A 23935-nucleotide genomic window follows, 5' to 3' on the forward strand; every position below is an offset into this window, starting at 1 on the left:
GACAGAGCCCCAACTGGATATCTCTTGTCACCAAATGAAGCTTCAAGTCCTGGTACTGGGTTATATCCAATTGAGTTGTTTGCCAAAGGGGTCCCATGTGAATCCCTAAACAATCCAGGCTGTTGCCAGGACTATTTGTTGCTCTCCACAAACTGATGACAAGGCCCCATTGCTGAAGACAACACCTACACAACTCATTGAGCATGGAGAGGTTGAGCTGGAACCTACATAAAACCTTCATTCCTATGTTCTAGTGTCTTTGGTATGGGAAGGTACTCTGCAGGCTACCAAAAGAGAAACGTAAACACCAACTCAGCCACAAAACTTTTGATCTACAATGGTGTCCTACCTGTAAGATAGGCTAAAGAAATGGTGGTACAAAGCTTGTGGGAGTAACAAACCACTATCTGATTTGATTTAAGGCCCACTCCACAAAATGTAACCCACATCTGACACTGCTTTGGAGACCATGAATCTGAGACTAGATAGTCCAGGGACCTAGGGGAAAATCAAATACTACTTTTTTGTTTGTTTGTTTTTTATTTTATTTTTTTTCAAGACAGGGTTTCTTCATGTAGTTTTTGTTTTATTTATTTATTTATTTATTTATTTATTTATTTATTTATTTATTTATTTATTTATTATGTATATAGAAGAGGGTACCAGATCTCATTGCAGATGGTTGTGAGCCACCATGTGGTTGCTGGGAATTGAACTCAGGACCTCTGGAAGAACAGTCAGTGCTCTTAACCTCTGAGCCATCTCTCCAGCCCCAAATACTACTTTTATATACATATCAAAGTAACAAGAAAAAGACTCCTAATGATAGTCTGCTATACTCATAAATCAGTGCCTTGTTCAGCCATCATCAGAGAAGTTTCCTCCTACAGTAGATGGAAACAAATACACAGATCCATAGCCAGATACTATACAGAAAGTGAGACCTTGTGCACTGTAAAGCTTTGTCATTTGGTTTAATAAAATGCTGATTGGCCAGTAGCTAGGCAGGAAGTATAGGCAAGGCGACTAGACTAGGAGAATTCTGGGAAGAGGAAGGGAGGAGTCAAAGGGTCACCAGCCAGACACAGAGGAAACAAGACGAGAATGTCGTCCTGCGAAAAAGTACCAAGCCACATGGCTAAACATAGATAAGAATTATGGGCTAATTTAAGTGTAAGAGCTAGTTAGTAATAAACCTGAGCTACCAGCTGAGCATTTATAAGTAATATTAAGACTCGCAGTCAATTATTTAAGAAGCACCTGCCAGGTATTTGGGAATAGGCAGGTGGAGAGAAACTTCTCCCTACAACCTTGGAACACTCAGCCCTAAAAGGGATGTCTCCATCAAATGCCTCCCTTCATGGCTCAGGGAACCTTGTAGAAGAGGAGGCAGAAAGAGTGTAGGAGCCAGAGGGAGTGGAGGACACCAAAAAAAACAAGGCCCTTTAAATCAACAGGACTGATGCACATATGAACTCAGAGAGTCTGAGGCAGCATGCACAGGGCCTGCATGGGTCTGCACCAGCTCCTCTAAGTATATACTATGGCTTCCAATTTAGTGTTTTTATGGGATTCTTGAGTGTGCGAACGAGTGTGTCTCTGATCCTTGTACCTTCTCTTGGGCTCTTTTCCTTCTGTTTGTTTGTTTTGTTCAATTCTGATGTGTTAGTTTTTTGTTTTCTCTTTTATTTTATTATTAAAGAAAAACGTAAGTCAGGTTACGGGGTCTGTAGGTAACTTTGGCTGCTTTTGTAAACCTGTGACTGAAAAAATCATAAAAGAGCTGTGGGCAGAAGAGTAACAATAACTCCCATAATTTAACAGGATCACTCTAGAGCCAAAGCTGAGTTAAACTAAAGAGCCTCTTGGAAAAAAAAAAAACAAGTGAGGGAAGAAGGTGGTAGAGATGAGGGTAGCAATAATAGGGACTAGAAGAAGTAGTCCTATTCTGGATCACTTGAAAAGCACAGCCAGCACAATCTGTTGATGAATTAAGTCAATGTAAAATAATCCAGCTACTATGGATATAAAAAATAGATCAACAATATGGGTATTTGTCTGGAAGACTCCAAGTCAACATATCACAGAGACACTGTGCGTCAATGTTTATTACAGCACTATTCATAGCTAAGTGACAGAATCAAACTAAATCTCTAACAACAGAGTAATGAACAAGAAAGGGTGTGTGTGTACACAAGGGAATTTTTTTCAACATAAAGAAGAATGAAGTTATGTCATTTGCAAGGAAAGAGATGAAACCAGAGATAATTTTAATGAGTTTGGCCAGACTCAGAAAGACAAATATTAATATGTTTTTTCTCACTTGTGGTTCCTAGATTTTCTTTAGTCACATAAAACCATAAATATGTGTAAAAAGGACATTAGACATGAATAAAGGAGAATAAATGAAGGGGAATAAATGAGGCAAATAAGAGAGGGAAGGGAGAAAAAGAAACATGGAAGTGGGGTCATATGTTTACCATACAAAGCATATCTGTAAAAAATTAAATTAAATGGATAAATAAAATTAAAAAGAAAGAAGGTGAATCCTACAATGTATGCCGGGGTAAATTGTGTGTTATGACAAAACAAGTTACAATTCCAATGTTATCTCAGTGTCCAATATTGTTCCCAAAATTCAGTTGAAATAATATAGTGCCACCAGTTGCAAACAGTAAAAGGAGAACATGCAGCAGATACAGACTTCACCTTTTGTCTAGGTAGAGAATGCAGAGATTTCTGAAAGCCATATTAAATTAAGAACTTGAACAGAGTTTTCTCTCAACTCATCAGGAGGTAGTGAATTTTATGAATGAAAAATTGGTGACAAAATCCTTCCATGAATTGTTAAGTTCTTGATATTTCACACCATGGAAACTGTGAGGAGAAATGTGTTTCTATAGTCCTAGCTGAGATAATAGAGAACCTGAGTCAACAGCCCTTGTAGGTAATACATTTTGTGAGAATGCAGATGACACATATATATGAATCTATTATTAGGATGTATGGAAAGATGTAAACTTTGGGTCAGCAAGTGAAATACCTTGGAGTGCACCATTTAAGAAGGTACTCACTTACTCTCAGAATACTTCAAGTAGCAAACCTATACCCGTAAGACCCTGAGAATAAGTGCCTCAAGTTTTAAGCCCCAGTTGCCTTATTGTCTTACTCTTGTTCTTCACCTCAGCTTTTCAAATATGACATTTAAGAAAACTGTTTGACCTAGTGGAAACACATGAACTGTGGACCAATAGCTGAGGAGCCCCCATGGTACTGGACTAGGCCCTCTGGATAGGTGAGACAGTTGTTTAGCTTGAACTGTTTAGGGGGCCCCCAGGCAGTGGGATCGGGATCTGTCCCTGGTACATGAGCCAGCTTTTTGGAGCCCAGTGCCTATGCTGAGACATTTTGCTCAGCCTTGGTGCAGGGAGGAGGGGACTGGACCTGCCTCAGCTGAATGTACCAGGCTGGGCTGACTCCCCAGGGGAGACCTTGCCTTGGAGGAGGTGGGAATGGGGGGGTTGGTGGGGGGGAGACTGGAGGACGGGAGGACAGGGGAATCTGTGGTTGGTATGTAAAATGACTAGAAAAATCTCTTAGCAATAATAATTAAAAATGGGAAAAAAGAAAATTGTTTGACAATTTCATACATGTGTATTCTACATTCTGGGCATTTTCACCCACCATTACTCTCTCTCTTTCTCTCATCACTTCCTCACTGAAAACTTTCTTCTTCCCAATAAGATCCCACTCCAATTCCGGTATCCTTTTTTCCTAACCCACTGAGTTCAACTGTAGTTGCCTGCATGAGCATGGGTGTGAGTGCAGTTTTTACTGGAACATGGGCAATGTATCAATGGCTTTATCACTGAAGAAATGACTGCCCATATCCAGCACATGTTAACTGCTCACAGTCCTTTAGTGAGGGGTGGGAGCCTCACAAACCTCTCTGTCAAGTATGATGAAATGGTGAGAGGTCTAATCTTGTGCAGGTAACCACAGAGTTCATATATATAATAGCTGTGCTGTGTCCAGAACACACTGTTTTGTAGCACCCCTCCCCAAACTCTGGCTCTTACATTTATTTCATCCTCTTCTGAAATGTTCCCTGAATCTTGAAGGGGATGACTCACTTAGGACCTATTATTCTCTAGTTGCTTGTTCTCTGCACTTTGACCAGTTGAGTTTCTGTGTTAACTGATGCCCACTGTGAAAAGAAGCTCCTATGATAAAGGCTGAGAACAACATTAATCTAAGCATATAGACGTAAGTATTAAGGAGGTTGTTTGATATCATATCCACTTTAGCAAAAACAGTAGTTGGTTCTCTCCTAGGCCCTATGACCTCCCCAGCCACAGGCTCTTGACCAGGTTTATAATACAAGACATGAGTTTCTATCTGTGGAGTGGGCCTCAAATCCAATCAGAAAGCAGTTTTTACCCCCATAATAGTCATGCCACTATTGTACCAGTAAGTGTATCTTGCCAGGCAGGTCATTATTATAGTTCATAGAGTCCACAGCTGGATAGGACTGTTAATGACTTCTCTAGCAGCTTGCATAGGACATTTCAGTCCTATGAAAGCTACTCAACATGGAGGAAAATTTCAGCTCAGATCTGCTTGATTTCTAGGACCCAAGTGTGGTGTCTTTAGCAATAGGGTCTTATGATATAGTTCTGGTGGGAAAACAAGGATGTTGGCACTAGCCTGTATTGTTCTGGGGGCATCTGTAGCCCCCTTTACCAACAGCTCATAGGAAGGTATCCCAAACCTGGTACCAGAGTTTTCATTTAATAACCTTTGGCTTCTGGAAGGAGCATTATCCATCCATGCAAGATGCCTCTAATCTTTTTAATTGGCTTACAAAATGGTAGGTTTTCACAGTGCTTTCTCATACATCCTTAATTTTGGTTAACCCTCCCCATACCATCTTCTTTCCCCCATCTCCTGATACCCACCCCAATTTAAATCTTTCCACCCCCAGTTTTTCCCTCCTCCACTTTCATATCACAAATGTTCTGCTAACCTCCTTCCTTAAGGTTTCTTTTTCCATTCCACATCTAATGGCCTCTTTCTAGCTTCCTGACCTCCATGAACACTTCAATTTAAACATACAGTCAAAGAATTCTAAGCTAAGGTCTGCATGAGAGAGAACATGTGTTTATTTATTTGGACCTGGATATTCTCACACAGTATAATTTTTATATTTATTATTTATATTATTATTATCATTACCCTAATAAAATTTGCCTGAAGATCAGAGAACAGAACAAGACACCAGATTAAACATAGAAGCCAGGCAGTGGTGGCACACACCTTTAATCCTAGCACTCGAGAGGCAGAGATCTGTCTAGATCTCTGTGAGTTCAAAGCCACCCTGGACTACATGAGACTGACTCAGTCTAGGACAGAAACAGAGCCAGGCAGTGGTGGAACACACCTTTAATCCCAATACTTGGGAGTTACAGCACTAGGAAAGTTGAGACAGGAAATGATATGGGTGGGCAGAGAAAGATATATAAGGCGTGAGGAGACAGGAACTAAAGTCTTTTAGCTGAGGAAAGCTTTTCAGACTGAGGAGTCCTAGAGGTAAGAGGTAGCTTGTTCCTTTGTTTCTCTGATCTTTCAGCATCAGGCTCCGTTTCTTATATATATATATATATATATATATATATATATATATATATATATATATATATATATATATACCATTTAGCAATTCAAGCAACACACTCTCTTACCTATCTATGCATTCCCTTTATTACTTTGACTCCAGCAATCCTGCAATAAAACCTCCAACCCATTTATGCTTCCAACTTTTCACTGCGTCTCATTCCTTTAATGTCTTCTGATACACCCACTTAAAATTCTAGAATTGTATAATTACTTCAATTTTACTGATAGTTTTCATTCATTGTATTCATTTTACAAAACTGAAAGTCTAGTTAAGTCCAACTTTGCACTGAATTTTGTCCTTTCATTCCTTCAGCAGAAGGCAGAAGCTGTATAAAGCACAACTATTTGTTTTATTTCTGAGCATCATCAAATGAGTCTTAATCCTATTGGTAAGCACATGACACTTCCTTAGTCATTCATTTCCTGCTTTCATGAATGATTAGTTTATACCTTATCCTGTCTTATCAAATATCCTATACATATCTCCTAATGTCATCATGTGAAGCAAGTTTAAGAGAAATGAAAAGATAATCTATCAAATGAGAGTAAAAGAGAGTGACTGATAAGGTAAGAATAAAACTATGAATACTAGAAGCCAATTGTGTTTCAAAGAAGAATGGTCAACTGTATTGGCTACTGCTAATAGGTAAAATATGATGAAGACTATATACAGGACAGAGGTCACCAGTGACTTAACAAAGGCAGTTTTGATATGGCTTTCTGACAAAAGCTTGACAAGAGAAAGTTCAGGAGATGTGGAGGAATAATAAGTATAGACAACATTTCAGAGGAGTTTTGTTACCAAAGAACTAAAATAAGCTAGATAGTAGTTGGTAAGAAGATGGTTAAGACAGTTTTTTGTTTTAAGTTTCTGTTCATTTGAATAGACAAGAGTATATTTATAAACTATGAGAATAACTCAGTAAAAGAGAATGCAAAGGCAACAACAGGTGATTTCAGAAGCAAGTGTTTAAGTTGAGAGACTTGCTTTAGGAAGGAATGTAGATAGTTCACCCACAACAATGGTTGAGAAGATAAAATATATGGTATGATACCTGGTATGTGTAGAGAGGTCATAGTAGGAATCTGTGGAAGTTCTCTTCCAGGGTTCTTTGGGTTTTAGAAACTAGAATATGTACGTAATCACTATGGAGGGTAAATTTTATGAATGGCTAGTATTGTGGTTTGAATGTAAAATATCTCCCATAGGGTCATATATTTGAATACTTAGTTCCCAGTTGGTAGTTGTGGTGGTTTGAATAGAAATGGCCCACATACTCAGGTGTTTGAATGTTTGGCCCATAGGGAGTGGCACTATTAGGAGATGTGGCTTTGTTGGAGTAGATGTGGCCTTTTTGGAGGAAGTGTCTCACTGTGGAGGCAGGCTTTGAGGTCTCATATATGCTCAAGCTACACCCAGTGTGGCATACAGTTCACTTCCTGTTGCCTGCCGATCAAGATGTAGAACTCGGGCCGGGCGGTGGTGGCGCACGCCTTTAATCCCAGCACTCGGGAGGCAGAGCCAGGCGGATCTCTGTGAGTTCGAGGCCAGCCTGGGCTACCAAGTGAGTCCCAGGAAAGGCGCAAAGCTACACAGAGAAACCCTGTCTCGAAAAACCAAAAAAAAAAAAAAAAAAAAAAAAAAAAAAAAAAAAAAAAAAAAAGATGTAGAACTCTCAGGTCGTTCTTTAGCACCATGTCTGCCTGCACACTGCCATGCTTCTCACCATGATGATAATGGACTTAACCTCTGATACTGTAAGTCACTCCCAATTAAATGTATTCCTTTATAAGAGTTATCATGGTCATAGTGTCTCTTCACATCAACAGAAACTCTAACTAAGACAATGGTGTTGTATGGGAAGGTTGGAAACTCCAGAAGGTGAAGCCTTGATAGAGGAAACATGTCACTGGGGGCAAGTCTTAAGGTTTTATAGCCCAGCCACATTTTACACTATATCATTTCTGGACTACTGATACAATATGACTGGCTGGCCTCATACTCGTACCACCACTCCTTTCCCAGCATGATGGACTTTAAGCCCCCTGGAACTGTAAGCCAAATAAATTCTTTCTTTCTTAAATCACTTTTATCAAGGTATTTTATCACTGCAACAGGAAGTGAAACTAATACAGTTTGATAGATAAGGCAGCTTATTTTAAAAGAGAAAGTGGTGTTTTACCATCTTAATATCCCTTGTCTAGCCTGTTATCCTAAGATTGGATTATCATTGTCTTCCATTCTGCTTCTAATTTCTTCCTATTCAGCTCCCCAAGAAACAGCCAGAAGTCCTTTCCCAAAGCACTGCTTGTGATTCTGTTTGTTGTTTGGGTTTGTTATCTTTTGAGATAAGGTCTTCACTGTAGTAAAAGGTTGGCCTCAAAATCCTTATCATCCTGTTTACAGGCTATGACACCCCACCTGGCTTCAAAGTATTGCTTTTTATATAAACTACCAACAAACTTTTCTTGTTGTTTAGAAAATAAATATTATATAATCAGGCCACAGTCATTAATTCAACTTTATCCTGTACTTTTCCTCTATAGCATCATTTTAACATACAAGTCACTATATTAGTTACAAGAGCAAGAATTGTGAAGAAATAAATATTTTATCATTCTAACCAAATACACTGTCTCACAATCAAGCCAATCACACTATTTTTTTATATTTTATTCACATCACCTCATCCTTTAAAATATTTTCTTACATATCTAAATGCTACTCTTTTTTCAAAGCTCAACTTAAATTTTCACTCTATTGTAGAGATTTCCCAATTCAATTCCAGTTCTCAGTGCCTCCCTTCTTCCTTTGAATTTCAGTGAGTCTTAACAGTTCTGTGGGATGTTCTGTATGTTAAATGTGTTGCTCTGATTGGTTAATAAATAAAACACTGATTGGCCAGTAGCCAGGCAGGAAGTTTAGGCGGGACAAGGAGAGAGAAGTCTGGGAAGTGGAAGGCTGAGGAGAGATGCTGCCAGCCGCCATGATGAGAAGCAGATGTTAAGATACCAGTAAGCCACAAGCTACCTGGCAACTTATAGATGAATAGAAATGGGTTAATTTAAGATAGAAGAACTAGATAGCAAGAAGCCTGCCACAGCAATACAGTATGTAAGCAATATAAGTCTCTGTGTGTTTACTTGGTTGGGTCTGAGCAGCTGTGGGACTGGCAAGTGAGAGAGATTTGTCCTGACTGTGGGCCAGGCAGGACCAGAAAAACTACAGCTACATATTAGTTATTTGATTTTTGTTCTATGTACTGTCTGATAATGTTAATGCATGTTTTGTCCATTCAAACTAACTTAAGGAGTCTATTTCTAGATCCTAGACCACCCAAAGTTGTCACTAAACACAATTTCGACCATAGATTTGGATACTGATGAGCAAGGTAACAGAATTTCTAAAGGAAAAAAATTATTTGACACTGACATGGGATGTATTTGTACGGGATGAAAAGAAAGAGTAAGAGAGAGGAAAAGAAAAATCAGGGAGCCTGCATGGGTCTGTCCTAGGTCCTCTGCATATATGTTATGGTTGTATAGCTTGGTGTTCTTGTGGGACTCCTAACAGTAAGACTGGGTGCTGTCTCTGACTCTTTTGCCTGCTCTTGGGACCATTTTTGTGGTATCTCCTCTAACCCTGATGTGTGGGTTTGTGCCTTGTATTATTGTAGCTTGCTATGCTGTGTTCAGTCAATATTCCTCAAATGTCTGCTCTTTTCTGAAGGTAAATGGAAGAGGAGTGGATCTGGGGGAGGGGAGGTGGGGGGAACTGGGAGGTGTGGAGGGAAGGGAAATTGAGGTTGGGATGTAATGTATGAGAGAAGAGTGAAAAAAAGATATAAGTTGATGGCTAGAGCAATCACTGCTATTGCAGTGGACCCAAATTCAGTTCCCAGTATCCACATGGTGGCTCACAGCTTGCCCATAACTTCAGTTCTAGGGGATCTGACTCTATCTTCTGGCCTCTACCGGCTCCTGAACGGTGCATATAAACTCATGCACACACACACACACACACACACACACACACACACACACACACAATGAATAAATATTTTAAAAATTTACATTTGACATAAAAAGCACACAAGTAGTAGGAGAATTATAGAAATTAAGTTCTAAGCACAAATTTGGTTTTCATCTAAGAGAAAGAATCAGAAACTAAAGTAGTTTAAGTAAGATCAAGAGTTATAGCTTAGGGGGCCAGAGAGATGGCTCAGCAGTTAAGAGTACTAGCTGCTCTTACAGAAGACCCTGGTTCAATTCTCAGCACCCATATGACAGTTCTCAGCCATCTGTAATTCCAGTTCCTGGGGCACCAGGCACACACAGGTAGTACATGTACATACATTCAGACAAAACACTCATACACAGAAAATAATTTTTTTTAATCTTCTAAAAAGAGTCATAGTTCATAAATCACAATTTCAATCATCTTAGTTAATTATTACAAAAGTCCTAGAAGCACTATCTTTATTTGATAATGGTGATATTAAGATTTTTTTAAAGTTAGGCATTTATTAAATGGCAGGGCCAGTACTCCATTCAAACCAAGAGTTAGAGAGCTGCTCTTGCATCTTTTCTAATTCTGCATCTTATTAAGACCAAACTTTTGCTAATAAAAATGGATGTATTAGTAAACTAAAATTTATGGTTTTTGTTATAAAAGACACAGGTTAGTCATAGCAGTAGCACAAGTCTTTAATCCCAGTACTTGGGAGGCAGAGACAGGTAGATCTCTATGAGTTCAAAGCCTGATCTACATAGTAAGTTCCAGGACAGCCAGAGCTGCATAGTGAGAGCATCCCTACCCAAGGAAGGAAGGAAGGAAGGAAGGAAGGAAGGAAGGAAGGAAGGAAGGAAGAAAGAAAGGCCACAAATGTTTAAACTGTTTCATTTAAATTAATGATAAATATAAATTTCAAAGTAGATACATATTTATTTGCATAGTATGATATACTCTCACCCCACCTTTTCATAGAGCTGGGGATACAACACAGGGATTTGTGTATGCAAGGCAAATGCTCTGCCATGAGCTACATTCTCTGCCCTGAAACAGCATTTTCAAAAACTGAAGTTTCTTTTATTTTTAAAATATCATTACTATCATCATCATCATCATCATCATCATCACTATTATGTGTGTTCAAGGGATTGAACTCAAGTCACCAAGCTTGTGACAAGTGCCACTGAGTCATCTCAGTGATCCTGGGGTTTTAAAATTGGTGTTTTGATTTGTTTATTTTTGTTTGTTTTAAACACAAATCTGTTGCCTCAAAAGAAGGGAAATAAGACGAGAAACAAGACAACTATACAAGAAGCTTGGTATGAAAATGTGAGACAAAACAGTAAAGGGAGGGAGGGCTCTTCTATGCCTAGCTGATGGTGATTTTATGAATTCTTTTTCAAAAAGGAAAAGAGTATATTATAGTAGTGGATACATATGGATTACCTGTAGAGCAAACTGTATAGCCAAACCTAGGATTTTGGTAGGTGAAACTTCACTTTCAAATAGACCATCATAATCGAGTTTTTCATCTGTTAATAATTTCTCTAAAGTACCGACTACCTGTAAAGCTGAAACAAACAATAATAATGTGAGATATTTTCATCAACCATAATTTATGGTTAATTATATCACAATGGATTTTGAATCACCTTAAGATATTCATATCTTTAGAAATACAAAAAGTATTAAGTAATATGCATTAATAAACCATCAAGAAGGATTTTAATATTAGAAAAATGACTAACTGAGCAATTTCACTTGTGTGGATTTATCTATGGATATAGCTTCAAAAGCAAAGAAATACAAGATGTTCATCTAGCATTACTTGTGAGAATAAAATATGGAACCTAGAACCTAAATTCCATTATTAATGGATGGATTGTAGGCATTGTGGAGCATCACAATTTGCAGTATAACACTATTAAAATTGAATAAGTCTCTTATATCCCATTATACGTCTTAAAGGTAGATAATTATAAATTAAATATATATAATAGCTGGGCGGTGGTGGCGCATGCCTTTAATCCCAGCACTCGGGAGGCAGAGCCAGGCGGATCTCTGTGAGTTCGAGGCCAGCCTGGGCTACCAAGTGAGTTCCAGGAAAGGCGCAAAGCTACACAGAGAAACCCTGTCTCGAAAAACCAAAAAAAAAAAAAAAAGTATATAATAGACATTAAGTGACAGATAACATACATAATAAGCCAAAAAGGAGATAATTATATTCACAAAATGTAATTGATCCAAAAGTAATAAGTAAAAAACAAAACAGCAACAGAATAGATGACATAAATGGAAGATCAACAATCTAATGCTAAATTTATATCCAATCAAGCTGAATGTGGTGGTGCATGTCTGTAATCCCAGTACTCAGGAGGCTAAGGCTGGAGGATCACAAATTCAAGGCCTAGCTAGGCCACAAAATAATTTCAAAGTCAGCCTGGGTAATTTAGTGAGAGTATATCTCAGAATAAAAAGTAAAAAGAAAGATGGGGATATAATTTAATGGTAGAGTGCTTGCCTAGCATGTATGGGGCCCAGGGTTAATTTCCTACTACTTGAAAATAAAATAAAATAAGTAAGTCTAACATTATTAACAATCATATTACATATAAATAACCAAATGAACCAACTGAAAGACAAAGATGATTAGATTAAAATAAAATATATACTACCAACAAGAAACCTTTAAAAAGTCTTTATTGGCATATCTCAGTTTATATAGTATTGGGTTTCATAAAGAAATTTCATTCAGTACAGTATATACATGAGTCATATTCTCCTCCCTTATTTTCCTCCTTCCCTCCTCCCCCCCTTTACCTCCTACTAGTCTCCTTCATTCCCTTAGTCTCCCATCTACACTTACAACGTGTATATATATTAATGGTCTTATGTATGTATAACAAATTAGGATCCACCAATGACAGAAAGCATGCAATATTTGTTTTTCTGACTTTCAAACTTTCTTGAGTTTGACTCATTTCACTTAATATGATGGTCTTCAGTTGTATCCACTTTCCAGCAAATGACAAAGTTTTATTGTTCTCTATGTCTGAATAAAAGGTCATTGTGTATATACGCTACATTTTAAAATATTTTAATATTTGTTTGTGTATATGGCATGCACCACATGGGTGTCTGAGTGTGATATCATACGTGTGGAATTCAGAAGAATACTTAGTGGAGTTGGTTCTGGGATCAAATTCAGATTGTCAGGCTTTCAAGGCAAGTGTCTTTACTCACTGAGTCACCTCACCAGCCATCTTTTTTATTTTTCCAAGACAGGCTCTCATGCAGGCAAAACTGCACTTGAATTTGTTATGTAGCCAAGAATGACCTTGAACTTCTGATCCTCCTGTCTCCACCTGCCCAGTGGCGGGATTAGAGGTATGTGTCAATATACCTGATTTTATGTGGTGCTAGGGATCGAACCCAAAGCATCATGCATGCTAGTCAAACACTCTACAAACTGATCTACATCTTAGCCACAATATCATATTTTCTTTATGCATATATCTGTTTACAACACATAAGCTAATTACAAACTTTGGCTATTGTGAATAAAGGATAAAAGACAAAGTTGGTTTAAAATGTAGGATAAAATACACTATAGTAAATGTAATCAAAAGTAGTAGTCTCTATATTAATGATAGACAAATAGATTTTAGGACAAAGAACAATTACCTAGGATAAGATATTTCAAGCTAATAAATGAATCAATTCAATGAGGAAATAAACCTAATTGTTTATGGATCCAAAGACAAAATTTCATAATATAAGATGCGAAAATGGGCTAGTGAGATGTGTTAAGGCACTCACCCACAACCTTGATGATCTGAGTTTTATCCCTGGATCCTGGGATTATGCATGATGCCACGCTACCTCTAGACATGTGGCCTAGCCTAGAACATGAAGGATGCAGGTATTGGCCTGGTATTTGGGTCCCAGGAAACTGGAACATAGATAGGTGGATGCTGGCCTGAGATTCAATCCCTAAGGACTGGCCAGGTTACTGGGGCTGTAAAAGGCTATTCTGAAATCTGGCTACAAAAAGGACATTCCTGGGAGTTGGTCCCTAGAGGCAAGCACCTGGTTGGTACTTGGATGCTCAGGCTAATGGTTCATCCCAAGGCAAAGTCAGCTAGTATAGACTTCAAGATACAGATAGCCCAAGTAGATATAGTATCCAGGACCTCTCTCTAAGATCAGGTTACAAGATCACCTCTGACTCAATCATTAGGTCCATTCAATAGATCTACCTCCAGATCTAAACTTATGTTTCCAGACACAAACTCCACTGACCTAACTCAGGCCTGCCCAAGGACACAAACAACAAGCTTACCTGTGAACCACACCAAACATCCTGCTCAAAACCTCTGAATGGACTGACCGATGAAAGGCCTTTGTAAACAAAGCTAGTCTGCAATGACCACAGTAATTCCCTCCTTCCTCAAATATGCAGACACCAATGCAAGGCCACAAAGATCAAACACAATCACAGAATATACCCCTCTAATAATAAAATAAGGTGGCTGTAAGAATCTCTAAAGAAACTGGAGATTTATACAACAAGCTGCAATCACAGACCTGTAGTCCTAGCATTCGGAATACTAATGTGTGAGGATCACATGTCCATAGGAATTTGAAACCAGCCTGGATAACAATGAAATCTTTAGGAAAAAAAAGAAAGAAATGTAAACTTGTAAACTGCCTAATAATTCAAATCAGGGCTGGTAAGATGGCTTAGCAGATACAGGCGCTTACTGCTAAGCCTGATGACCTGAATTTGATTCCTGGAGCCCACATGGTTGAAGATGAGAACTGACTCCAAGTTTTCTTCTGATTGTCACACATACGCTATGTCTTATTCTCTCCTCTGCTCAGCTCTGCTCTCCTCCCCTTCTCTCCCCCTCTCAATATCAATAAATAGATAGAAATGCGTTTTTAAAAGACATAAAGGGGATTGGAGAAATGGTTCAGTGGTTAAGAGTCCTAGATGCTCTTCAAAAGGACCCAAGCTTGATTCCCTGCTCCCACATAACAGCTCACAAACATCTGTAACTCCAGTCCTAGGGGACCTGATGCCCTTTTCTGGCTTCTGCACGCAACAGGCATGCATACACATAAAATAAAATTTTAATTAAACGATAAAAAAGAAAATATAAAAGCAAACAACAGAAACAAAACAATGCAGAGCTATACATATTGGTGCATGCCTATATCCATAGCACACAGAATACAGAGACAGGAAGATCACAAGTTCCAGGCTAGCCTGCCCTACACACTGAGTTCCAGTTCAGCTACAGTTACCTAGCTACATGTCTCAAAACAAAAATACAAACAGAGATTCTGGAGTTTAAAAGTGCAATAAAAAGTATCAGTGATAGGTCTGATCAAGTAGAAGAAAGAAATTGAATTAAAAGTCAATTTAACAATATATAGCCAAAGAAGAGACAAGAAAAATGGTAAGGAATAGAGAAATGTGAAATTTATGGGACAGCATCATGAGAACAAATGCTCAAATTATAATAATAAAAGAAGTTGAGATACAAAGAGATAGAAATTTTAAAGAAAAAAACAGAAAACAATAAATTTCAGAAAAGATATAAGTAACTACTTAGACTCTAAATTTTAGAGGAATGTAAAAACTGTCTAAGCAGATTTAATGCAAGCAAGACTTAACCGAGACATTATCAAATAATACAAAACCAAAGACTGAGAGGAGATCTTGAAAGTAGCAGCTGAAAAGAAGCAGCATGGATAAGGGTGTGCCAATAGTCTAGCAGCACTAATGTTTCTTGGCAGAAACATCACCGGCCATGAAAAATTGAGAAGACAGATCCAAAGTACAGATGGAAAAAAACTGCTAACTAGGAATACTTGGCAAGGAAATGAAGGGCAAATGAAAATTCCCAGATAAACAAACAGTAACAGAGTTGGAGGAAAAGTATATTTATTAGCAAGACAAAAACTCAACCATGAAACTACACAGTTAAATCCAAAATAGTCTTGATAAGTGTGCAAATTCACTTATAGCTTTAGAATGAAGGTTACAAATTAAATTATTAAACTGATACCCATAATAATTTTAAAGAATACTTAATACAAAAATATAAGTTGTATTGGAAATATAAACTATGGGGAGGCAGGTAGATGGCATGATTAGTAATTATCAGCTTAAAACAGACTATTTACTATAAGATGTTGTAATTAAGCCTGTGGTAATCACAAAAACAAATTATAATCATTACACAGCATATAAAGTAATCAAAGCAGATAACTATAGAATATCACCTGATTACAAAGGAAGACAACAGGTAGAAAGGAACAAAAGATCTATAAAACAAAAAGAATTAGTGGTATGGCAATAATAAGTCCTTGTGTAGGGATGAAAAAAGAAAGGCAAAGTGGGTATCTTTCGGCGGGTCTGGTCAAGGTATGTCACTAAGCAAACATGCCATGCTCAACAGAGTTAGTGCAAGAGGTCTATTGGGGGAGGGAGAAAGGGAGAGTGAAAGAGTGAAAGGCCATGTCGGAGTGGGGACATGAAAGAGGCAGACAGACAGACAGACAGACAGACAGTGAAGAAACAAGAGGAAGAAGAGAGGCAAGGGAGGAGCAAGAGGCAAGAGAGTGAACTGTGCTCTGGCGGCACTTTTCCGGGGTGCACATGTCACATCACTGACGGTGGAAAGGCACCTGGGGACAGGTGATGACGTCACCACTCGGGCGGCAAAGGCAGGCCTTCTATATCAATAATTGCCTTGAATGTAAATGAATTAATTCTATAATCAAAAGACACAGAGTAAGTAAATGGATTAAAATCAAGAAAATATTCTATCTATAAGACACTCACTTTTCAAGAAAGCCTTTTAAGGACACAGTTCGAATGTGATGAGGTAGAAAAAGACATTCCACATAAATGACAAAATAGAGCAAGATTATCTGTATTTATACAAGACAAAATAAATTTTCAGTAAAAATTATAAAAAGAGACGAAAGACCATTTTACAGTACTAAAGTATGTAAATGTATTGAAAAGTATTACAAATTCATATTTATCCAACATTGGAATATCTAAATATATAATGAGAAAAATAACAAAACTAAAGAAGGATACAGATTATAGTACAATACTAGTGGGGGCCTTCAATATTCTACTTTCAACAATGTCCATATTATCTAGATAGACAAACAATAAGGAAACACTAGATTTAAACTATTATTTAGACCAAGTGGATCTGACAGACATATAGAGAATATTTTATCTAACAGGAACAGAATATACATTCGTCTCAAGTATACATGTAAAATTCTCCAGGACAAAATGTGTCTCAACAAATTTAAGAAGACTGGAGTCATGTTAAATATATTTTCCAACCATGATAGTAGTATGAAACTAGAAATTAATAAGAGGAAGAATTTTGGAAGGAAATTCAAATACACAGAAATTAAACAACATGCTTATGGATAGGTTATTAAAAAAAAAAAACCCTCAGCCAGGGACTCACAGAGACTGAACTAAAAACCAGGGAGCCTGCATGGGACTGACACTTAGGCACTCTGAATATATGTTACAGTTGTGTAGCATGGTCCTCTTGTGGGACTCCTAACAATGGAAACAGGTGCTGTCTCAGACTCTTTTGCTGGCTTTTGGGACCCTACTTCTCATACTGGGTCACCTTGCCCAGCCTTAATACATGGGTTGGTGTTGATATCCATGGGAGGCCTGCCCTTTCCTGAAAAGAAAGGAAGAGTGGGAACAGAGGAGAAGTAGGGGGAGGGACTGGGAAGAGAGGAGGGAGAGGAAACTGCAGCAGGGATGTAAAATTGATTAATTAATCAATTAATTAAAATATATAAGATAAATATTAAAATATAATTAAGGGGAAAATTTTGAAATATTTTGAGAGAAATTAAAATGGACACAAACATATCAAACCTATTCTAAGAGGGAAGCTTATAGTAATAAACATATACATTAAAAAACTGAACAAAAGAGTGAGAACAAGAAAGAAAAATCAAGTGTAGGGGTGCACACTTATAATCCTAGCACCTTGAAGACAGAGAAGAGGATTACAAGTTCAAGATCTGTCTGTATTATATAGTAAGATCCAGGTCAGCCTGGTCTATACAGTGAGACTCTGGGATAGAGGGGTAGAGAGAAGAAATAGGGAGGAGGAGGAATAATAATAATGTCAAATAAACTAATTAGCATTATACCTCAAGGAATCAGAAAATGAAACTGATCTTAGCATAAAGAAGTACATAGTGAAAATCAAAATTTAAATAAATGACATAAAAACTAGAAAGACAAAACTGGCCAATTAGGGGCTGCACAGGGGCAGGGGCAGCAATTACAAATGGAATCTTGAATAGCATCAGAGACTGCCTGTGAAATATTACCTGTGGACCAGGAGGGCATTTGCAATCCCATCATCCAAAGACAGACTCAGAGGACACAACACATTGCAGAGGAAATTCCAGTGGAGCGACAGGATGCCAGGAGCCAGTGAAGGAGAGAGTCCAAGTGGAATCCAATAATCAAGAGTCAATTTTTGTACTCTGTATCTTCACCTAGCACTTTCTCCTTCTACATCTATTCCATTTAATACTTAATGTCACATAAGCAGACCATCTCAACCCACTGTTCTTGCCCTATATCACTTAAACAAACAAAACAAAAACAAAGAACAAAACAAAACAACAACAAAAATTTATCCTTTTCATTTGCTTTTCCTCTTCCAAAGAACAAAGTCTGTCCTGGTTTGCAGGGTCTATTGCTTGATTGAATATATTTGCTTCTCTCTTTCAGTCTGCCTTTAACCAAATTCCCTCTTTTCACAGAAATTTCCATCTATTTATGTTCATTACCCTCTGCTTTCTCTCTATCACTTCAATATCAATCACTAGTTTTACAGTGTTTTTCCTTTTTCTGTCCAGTCTTATCCACAGTAACTATACATCAGCACACACAGTGTTACTGGTACCTCTTTACTTTCTAAAATGCATAAGGGGTGACTGTTTTACAGTTGACTATTCCTCATTTTCATAGTAGGTCTGCTCCTGGATATTGACTGTTTCTACAGACAGTACTCGACTCTCAAGGGAAGATTAGGGATAGAGCCTGGTGCTCTGAAGACAAAATCAAAGAAAAGAAAATGACAATACAGCCCAACTCCACCTTGAACACTGTAAACACTTCCACTGACAACAAGAAATTAAAAACTTCAACCTGTGATCTAATTGTTGATGCACAAGTTCCAAAGCAAAAGCACATGGCACATGAAAAACCAAGACATGTGGTCTCCAAAAACTCCCAAGCCCAGAGTAAGAACCCTCAATAAGAGTGACTTAGATGAAGTTATAAATAATCTTAAAAATGATTATCATTATGCACAAAGAAATAAAAACTACAGAATAAACTTCTGAATGAGTTCCAAGAGAACATAAATGGCTGAATGATATATGAGTGTCACCACATATATAAAAATGGAATGAAGAAATACTGAAGAGAAAACAAACTGAAATTATGCTGGAGATGAACAGTAAGTCAAATACAAAAGTCACTGGAAAACTTGCCAAGAGAAAGGATCATGAATATAAGGGCTTGAAGATAAGGTTAAAAATAAATTTTAAAAGCCACATGAAAGAAACATGTAAGAGCTCTGAAACACCATAAAACAACCAAATCTACAAATTATGGACATAAGGAAGAATTCCATGCCAAAGGCACAGAAAATATTTTGACAGTGGAAAACTTCACAAATTGAGGGAGAGTTCCATCCAAGTACAAGTGGCATATGAAACAACACAAAAGAAACTTCTTACATTATATTATAGTCAAAACACTAAACACATTTAATTATATGTATATGAGACTGCAAGAGACAAAGACCAGATCGCATACAAAGCAGGCCCAGTTTTTTCTCATCAGTTGTTTTCTCATCAGAAAATTTAAAAGCCAGAAGGGCATGGAATACATCAGTATTTTAAGTTCAGAAAGATCACAATTGCCAATCAAGACTACAGTATCTAGCAAAACAATGTGTCCTAATTGATGGAGAAAGAGAAACATTCTGTGATAAAAGGAGAGTAAGGAATTCACGGCCAATAAGCCAGCTTCACAGAGCATACTAGAAGGAATTCTTTGAGATGAAGAGAAAAATAAACACATCCAAGAGGCTACAGGAAAAAAGTTAAAAGTCCTAAAATTGTAGGATTAGGAAAACACCAAACACTACAGAATCAATAAAATGACCCTTTCAATACTAAACATCTCATTTACCCAATCAAAAGACAAAGATCAGTGGACTGGATTTTTAAAAATATGATCCACCTACTTCCTGCCTCTAAAAAACATACCTTGACATAAAGATAGACACTATCTTAGGCTATAAAGGTTGGTAAAAGGTATTCCATGCACAAGAACTAGGAAACAAGAAGGCATTGCTATTCTAACAACTGACAAAATAGACTTCAGACTAAAACTAGTCAGAAGACATAAAGAAGATAACTTTATATTGATCAATGGAATAACCAATCAAGAAGGCATTATACTTCTAAACATATATGCACTGAACAGGGAGCACATGGAGTTTCATAAAACAAACACTATTAGGAATAAAGTAACAGGTTAACACAAATACAATGAGCTACTTTGATACCCTATTCCCACCAAGAGGTCATAACAAAAAATGGAAAAACATCAAATTAAATGACAATCATAGATAAAATGGATTTAATAGATACTCACAAAGCATTTCATCCAAAGACTATAGAATACACATCTTTCTCATCACTCCATGGAACTTACTCTAAAACAGATTATATATAATATGATGCATAGCAAGTATTAAAAAAATCACAGAAATGGGGTTGGGGGAGAGGGCTCAGCAGTTGAGGCTCTTGTAGAGGGCCAAAATTAGGGTCACAGCACACACACACACACACACACACACACACACACACACACACATCAGGTGGGTCGCAAATTCCTGTAACTACAGCTTCATTGTTTTCAAATACTTCTGGTCTCTTTGGACACACACACACACACACACACACACACACACACATCAAAAATAAACAAAAATAAATCTTACTTAAAGTGCACATGAAATTGAAATAACTTCTTGTATCCCATCTGATCACAACATAATAAATCTAAAAATCAACAGCAAGAGAAACTATAGAAAATTCCCAAAACTTACAGAGATTAAACAGCACAATACTGAATGATAAACGAATTGTTGAAGAAATTGAGAAAGAAATTAGAAATCCCCAGAACTGAATAAAAATGAAGACATTACATACCAAAACCTGTAAGATACAATGAAAGCAATCTTAAGAAGGAAGTTTACAGCCATAAGTACCTACATTAAAAATTCAGAGAAATCTCAAATAACTTAATTATTTCCTTCAGAACCTTGGAAAAACAAGATTAAGACAAACCCTGAAGCAGTGACTAAAAAGAAATAATAAACATCAGAGCAGAAATTACCTATATAGAACAAAATGATTATAGAGAATCAATGAAACAAGGAATGGATTCTTTGGGGGGAAAATCAGGAAGGATGACAAACATCTAATCAAACTAACCAAAAGAGAAAAGACCAAAATTAATAAAGGTAAGGACAAAAAAGTAGACTTGACAAGCTACCAATGAAGTTCATATCATAAGGACATACCTTAAAAACTTATATTCTACTGAATTGGAAAATCTAAAAGAAATGGGTGACTTTATAGATGCATATGAATATGACTTGCCAGAGTTAAATCAAGACAATATAAAGAATTTTAGCCGGGCGGTGGTGGCGCACGCCTTTAATCCCAGCACTTGGGAGGCAGAGGCAGGCGGATCTTTGTGAGTTCGAGGCCACCCTGGGCTACAGAGCGAGATCCAGGAAAGGCGCAAAGCTACAGAGAGAAACCCTGTCTCGAAACCCCCCCCCCAAAAAAAAAGAAAAAAAAAGAATTTTAACATATCTATAACAAGTAACAAAATTGAAGTAATTAGAAAAAAAACAAATAACCCCACTAAAAAATGGACAGGCCGAAGCGGTGATGGAGAGCTCACCCCAATGGTGACAATGGGGGAAAGCTGGCAGGCTGACAAGCCTAGCTACTACCCAGGCCCAAAACCAAGGCCATGAGTTGGCCTCCCCCAAATCCACTGAATCTATGAACTGCTGGAGCATGTGAAGGGGATGTACCTACAGAACAAAAACTGCAGGATCTCCATGACACAGGACTACAACAGGATATTCAAGAGGAGCCCCAGTGAGAGCCCATTATTGATAGTGTAGCAGAAGCCAGAGGCCTCAAACCAGACCAATGACTCATGGCAAAAAATGCTTACAAGTAAAGATGACTGGACTAAAGGGTGAACTGTATTAATCACTGGGCCACACTACAGCTTCCACGATGAGATTCTTCTCCCTTTTTTATTGTTTTGTTTTTGGTTTTTTCTTTTAAATTTTGCTTTGGTTTTAGGGGGGAGGTTGCAAGGGCGGAGGGTGGATGTGTGTGTGGGGGCGTGACGGAAAGATTAGTGGGATCAGGATGTAAAATGTGAAATCCACAAAGAATCAATAAAAGTTAAAAGAAAAAAGTGTCCAGGCCAAGATGGAGTATTACAGAATTCTACCATATCTTTAAAAAAAGAATTAACATCAATCCTTCTTAAATTATTCCATAAAATAGAAAATGAAGGAAGGCTTCCAAACTCTTTTTATGAAACCAGTATCACACACACACACACACACACACACACACACACACACACACACACACACACACACGGGGGAGGGGGGAGGGTAGAGAATTACCGACTGGTGAACTTAGAAGCAAAAATCCTCAATAAAATATTTGCAAACCGAACTCAAGACTATACCAGGAGACCACCATGATCAGGGATGGTTCAATACACAAATCAACAAGCATAATACATTATATAAATAGACTCAAGCACAGAAATAATGTGATAACCTCAATAGATGCAGAAAAACTTTGACAAAATCCAATGTTCTTTCACAATAAAAGCTTTGAAGAGATTAGGAAAGCAGGAAACATACCTCAACATAATAATAAGAGCTATATATGAGAAACCTATAATCAGGATCATGCTAAATGGAGAAAGCTCAAAGCATTTTCACTAAGACCCTCTGGCTGTTCACTGTCTGCATGTGGTGGTATTGTGTTCCCCAAAATATTGTGCACCCTAATAAACTTATCTGGGGTCAGAGAACAGAACAGCCACTAGATACAGAGGCTAGAAAATGGTGGCACTCACACCTTTAATCCTAGCCTTCTGGAGGCATGGATCTCTGTGAGTTCAAGGCCACACTGGAAATAGCCAGGCATGGTGACTCATGCCTTTAATCCTAAGAAGTGAGCCTTTAATCCCAGGGAGTGATGGCAGAAAGCAGAAAGGTATATAAGGCGTGAAAACCAGGAACTAGAAGCATTTGGCTGGTTAAGCTTTTAGGCTTTTGAGCTACAGTTCAGCTGAGACCCATTCTGGATGAGGACTCAGAGGCTTCCAGTCTGAGGAAACAGGATCAGCTGAGGAACTGGCAAGGTGAGGTAGCTGTGGCTTGTTCTGCTTCTCTGATCTTCCAGCATTCACCACATTATCTGCCTCCAGGTTTGATCTTATTAATAAGACCACTTAAGATTCCTGCTACAGTCTACATGCATATTAAATATGGTACTCAAAGTCTAGCTAGAGCAGCAAAACAACAGAGAATTCAAATAGGAAGGGAAGAAGTCAAGAATCATTATTTGTAGATGATACGATTCTATACATAAGGGGCCCTATAGACTTCACCAGAAACATTCAGAACTGACAAATACTTTCAGTAAACTGCAGGATACAAATTTACATCCAAAATTCAGTACTCTTTCTATATATTATGACAAATACACTGAGAAAGATATCAGAGAGATAGTACCTTTTACAATAGCATTAAAAAATAAAATACCTTGGAACAAACTTAGACAAGGAAATGAATGACTGCTGTAATGAAAACTTCAAAACATTAAAGCAGGAAATTGAGGAAGAAACCAGAAAATGGAAAGAATAGATTGGAAGAATTAATATTGTAAAAACAGCTATTCTCCCCAAAGAAATCTACAGATGCAATGTAATAGCAATGAACATTCCAACAGTATCCTAGGATCTACAATCTCCCCAACCACAGGCTTTTGACCAGGATTATAGTACCAGGCATGAAATCCGTTCCC

At 37.7% G+C, this 23935-nt stretch overlaps 1 protein-coding gene across 1 annotated transcript in view; it reads right to left on the minus strand.

Moving 5' to 3' along the window:
- Tex11 (testis expressed 11) overlaps positions 1-23935 on the minus strand; it is a 277802-nt gene that overhangs the window by 104153 nt on the left and 149714 nt on the right. The window contains exon 17 of the mRNA XM_059251477.1: positions 11135-11259. Within this exon, the coding sequence (XP_059107460.1) occupies positions 11135-11259 (125 nt within the window). The remainder of the gene's footprint in view (positions 1-11134; positions 11260-23935) is intronic.

Source organism: Peromyscus eremicus, chromosome X (genome assembly GCF_949786415.1).
Source record: "Peromyscus eremicus chromosome X, PerEre_H2_v1, whole genome shotgun sequence".
Taxonomy (NCBI): Eukaryota; Metazoa; Chordata; class Mammalia; order Rodentia; family Cricetidae; genus Peromyscus; species Peromyscus eremicus.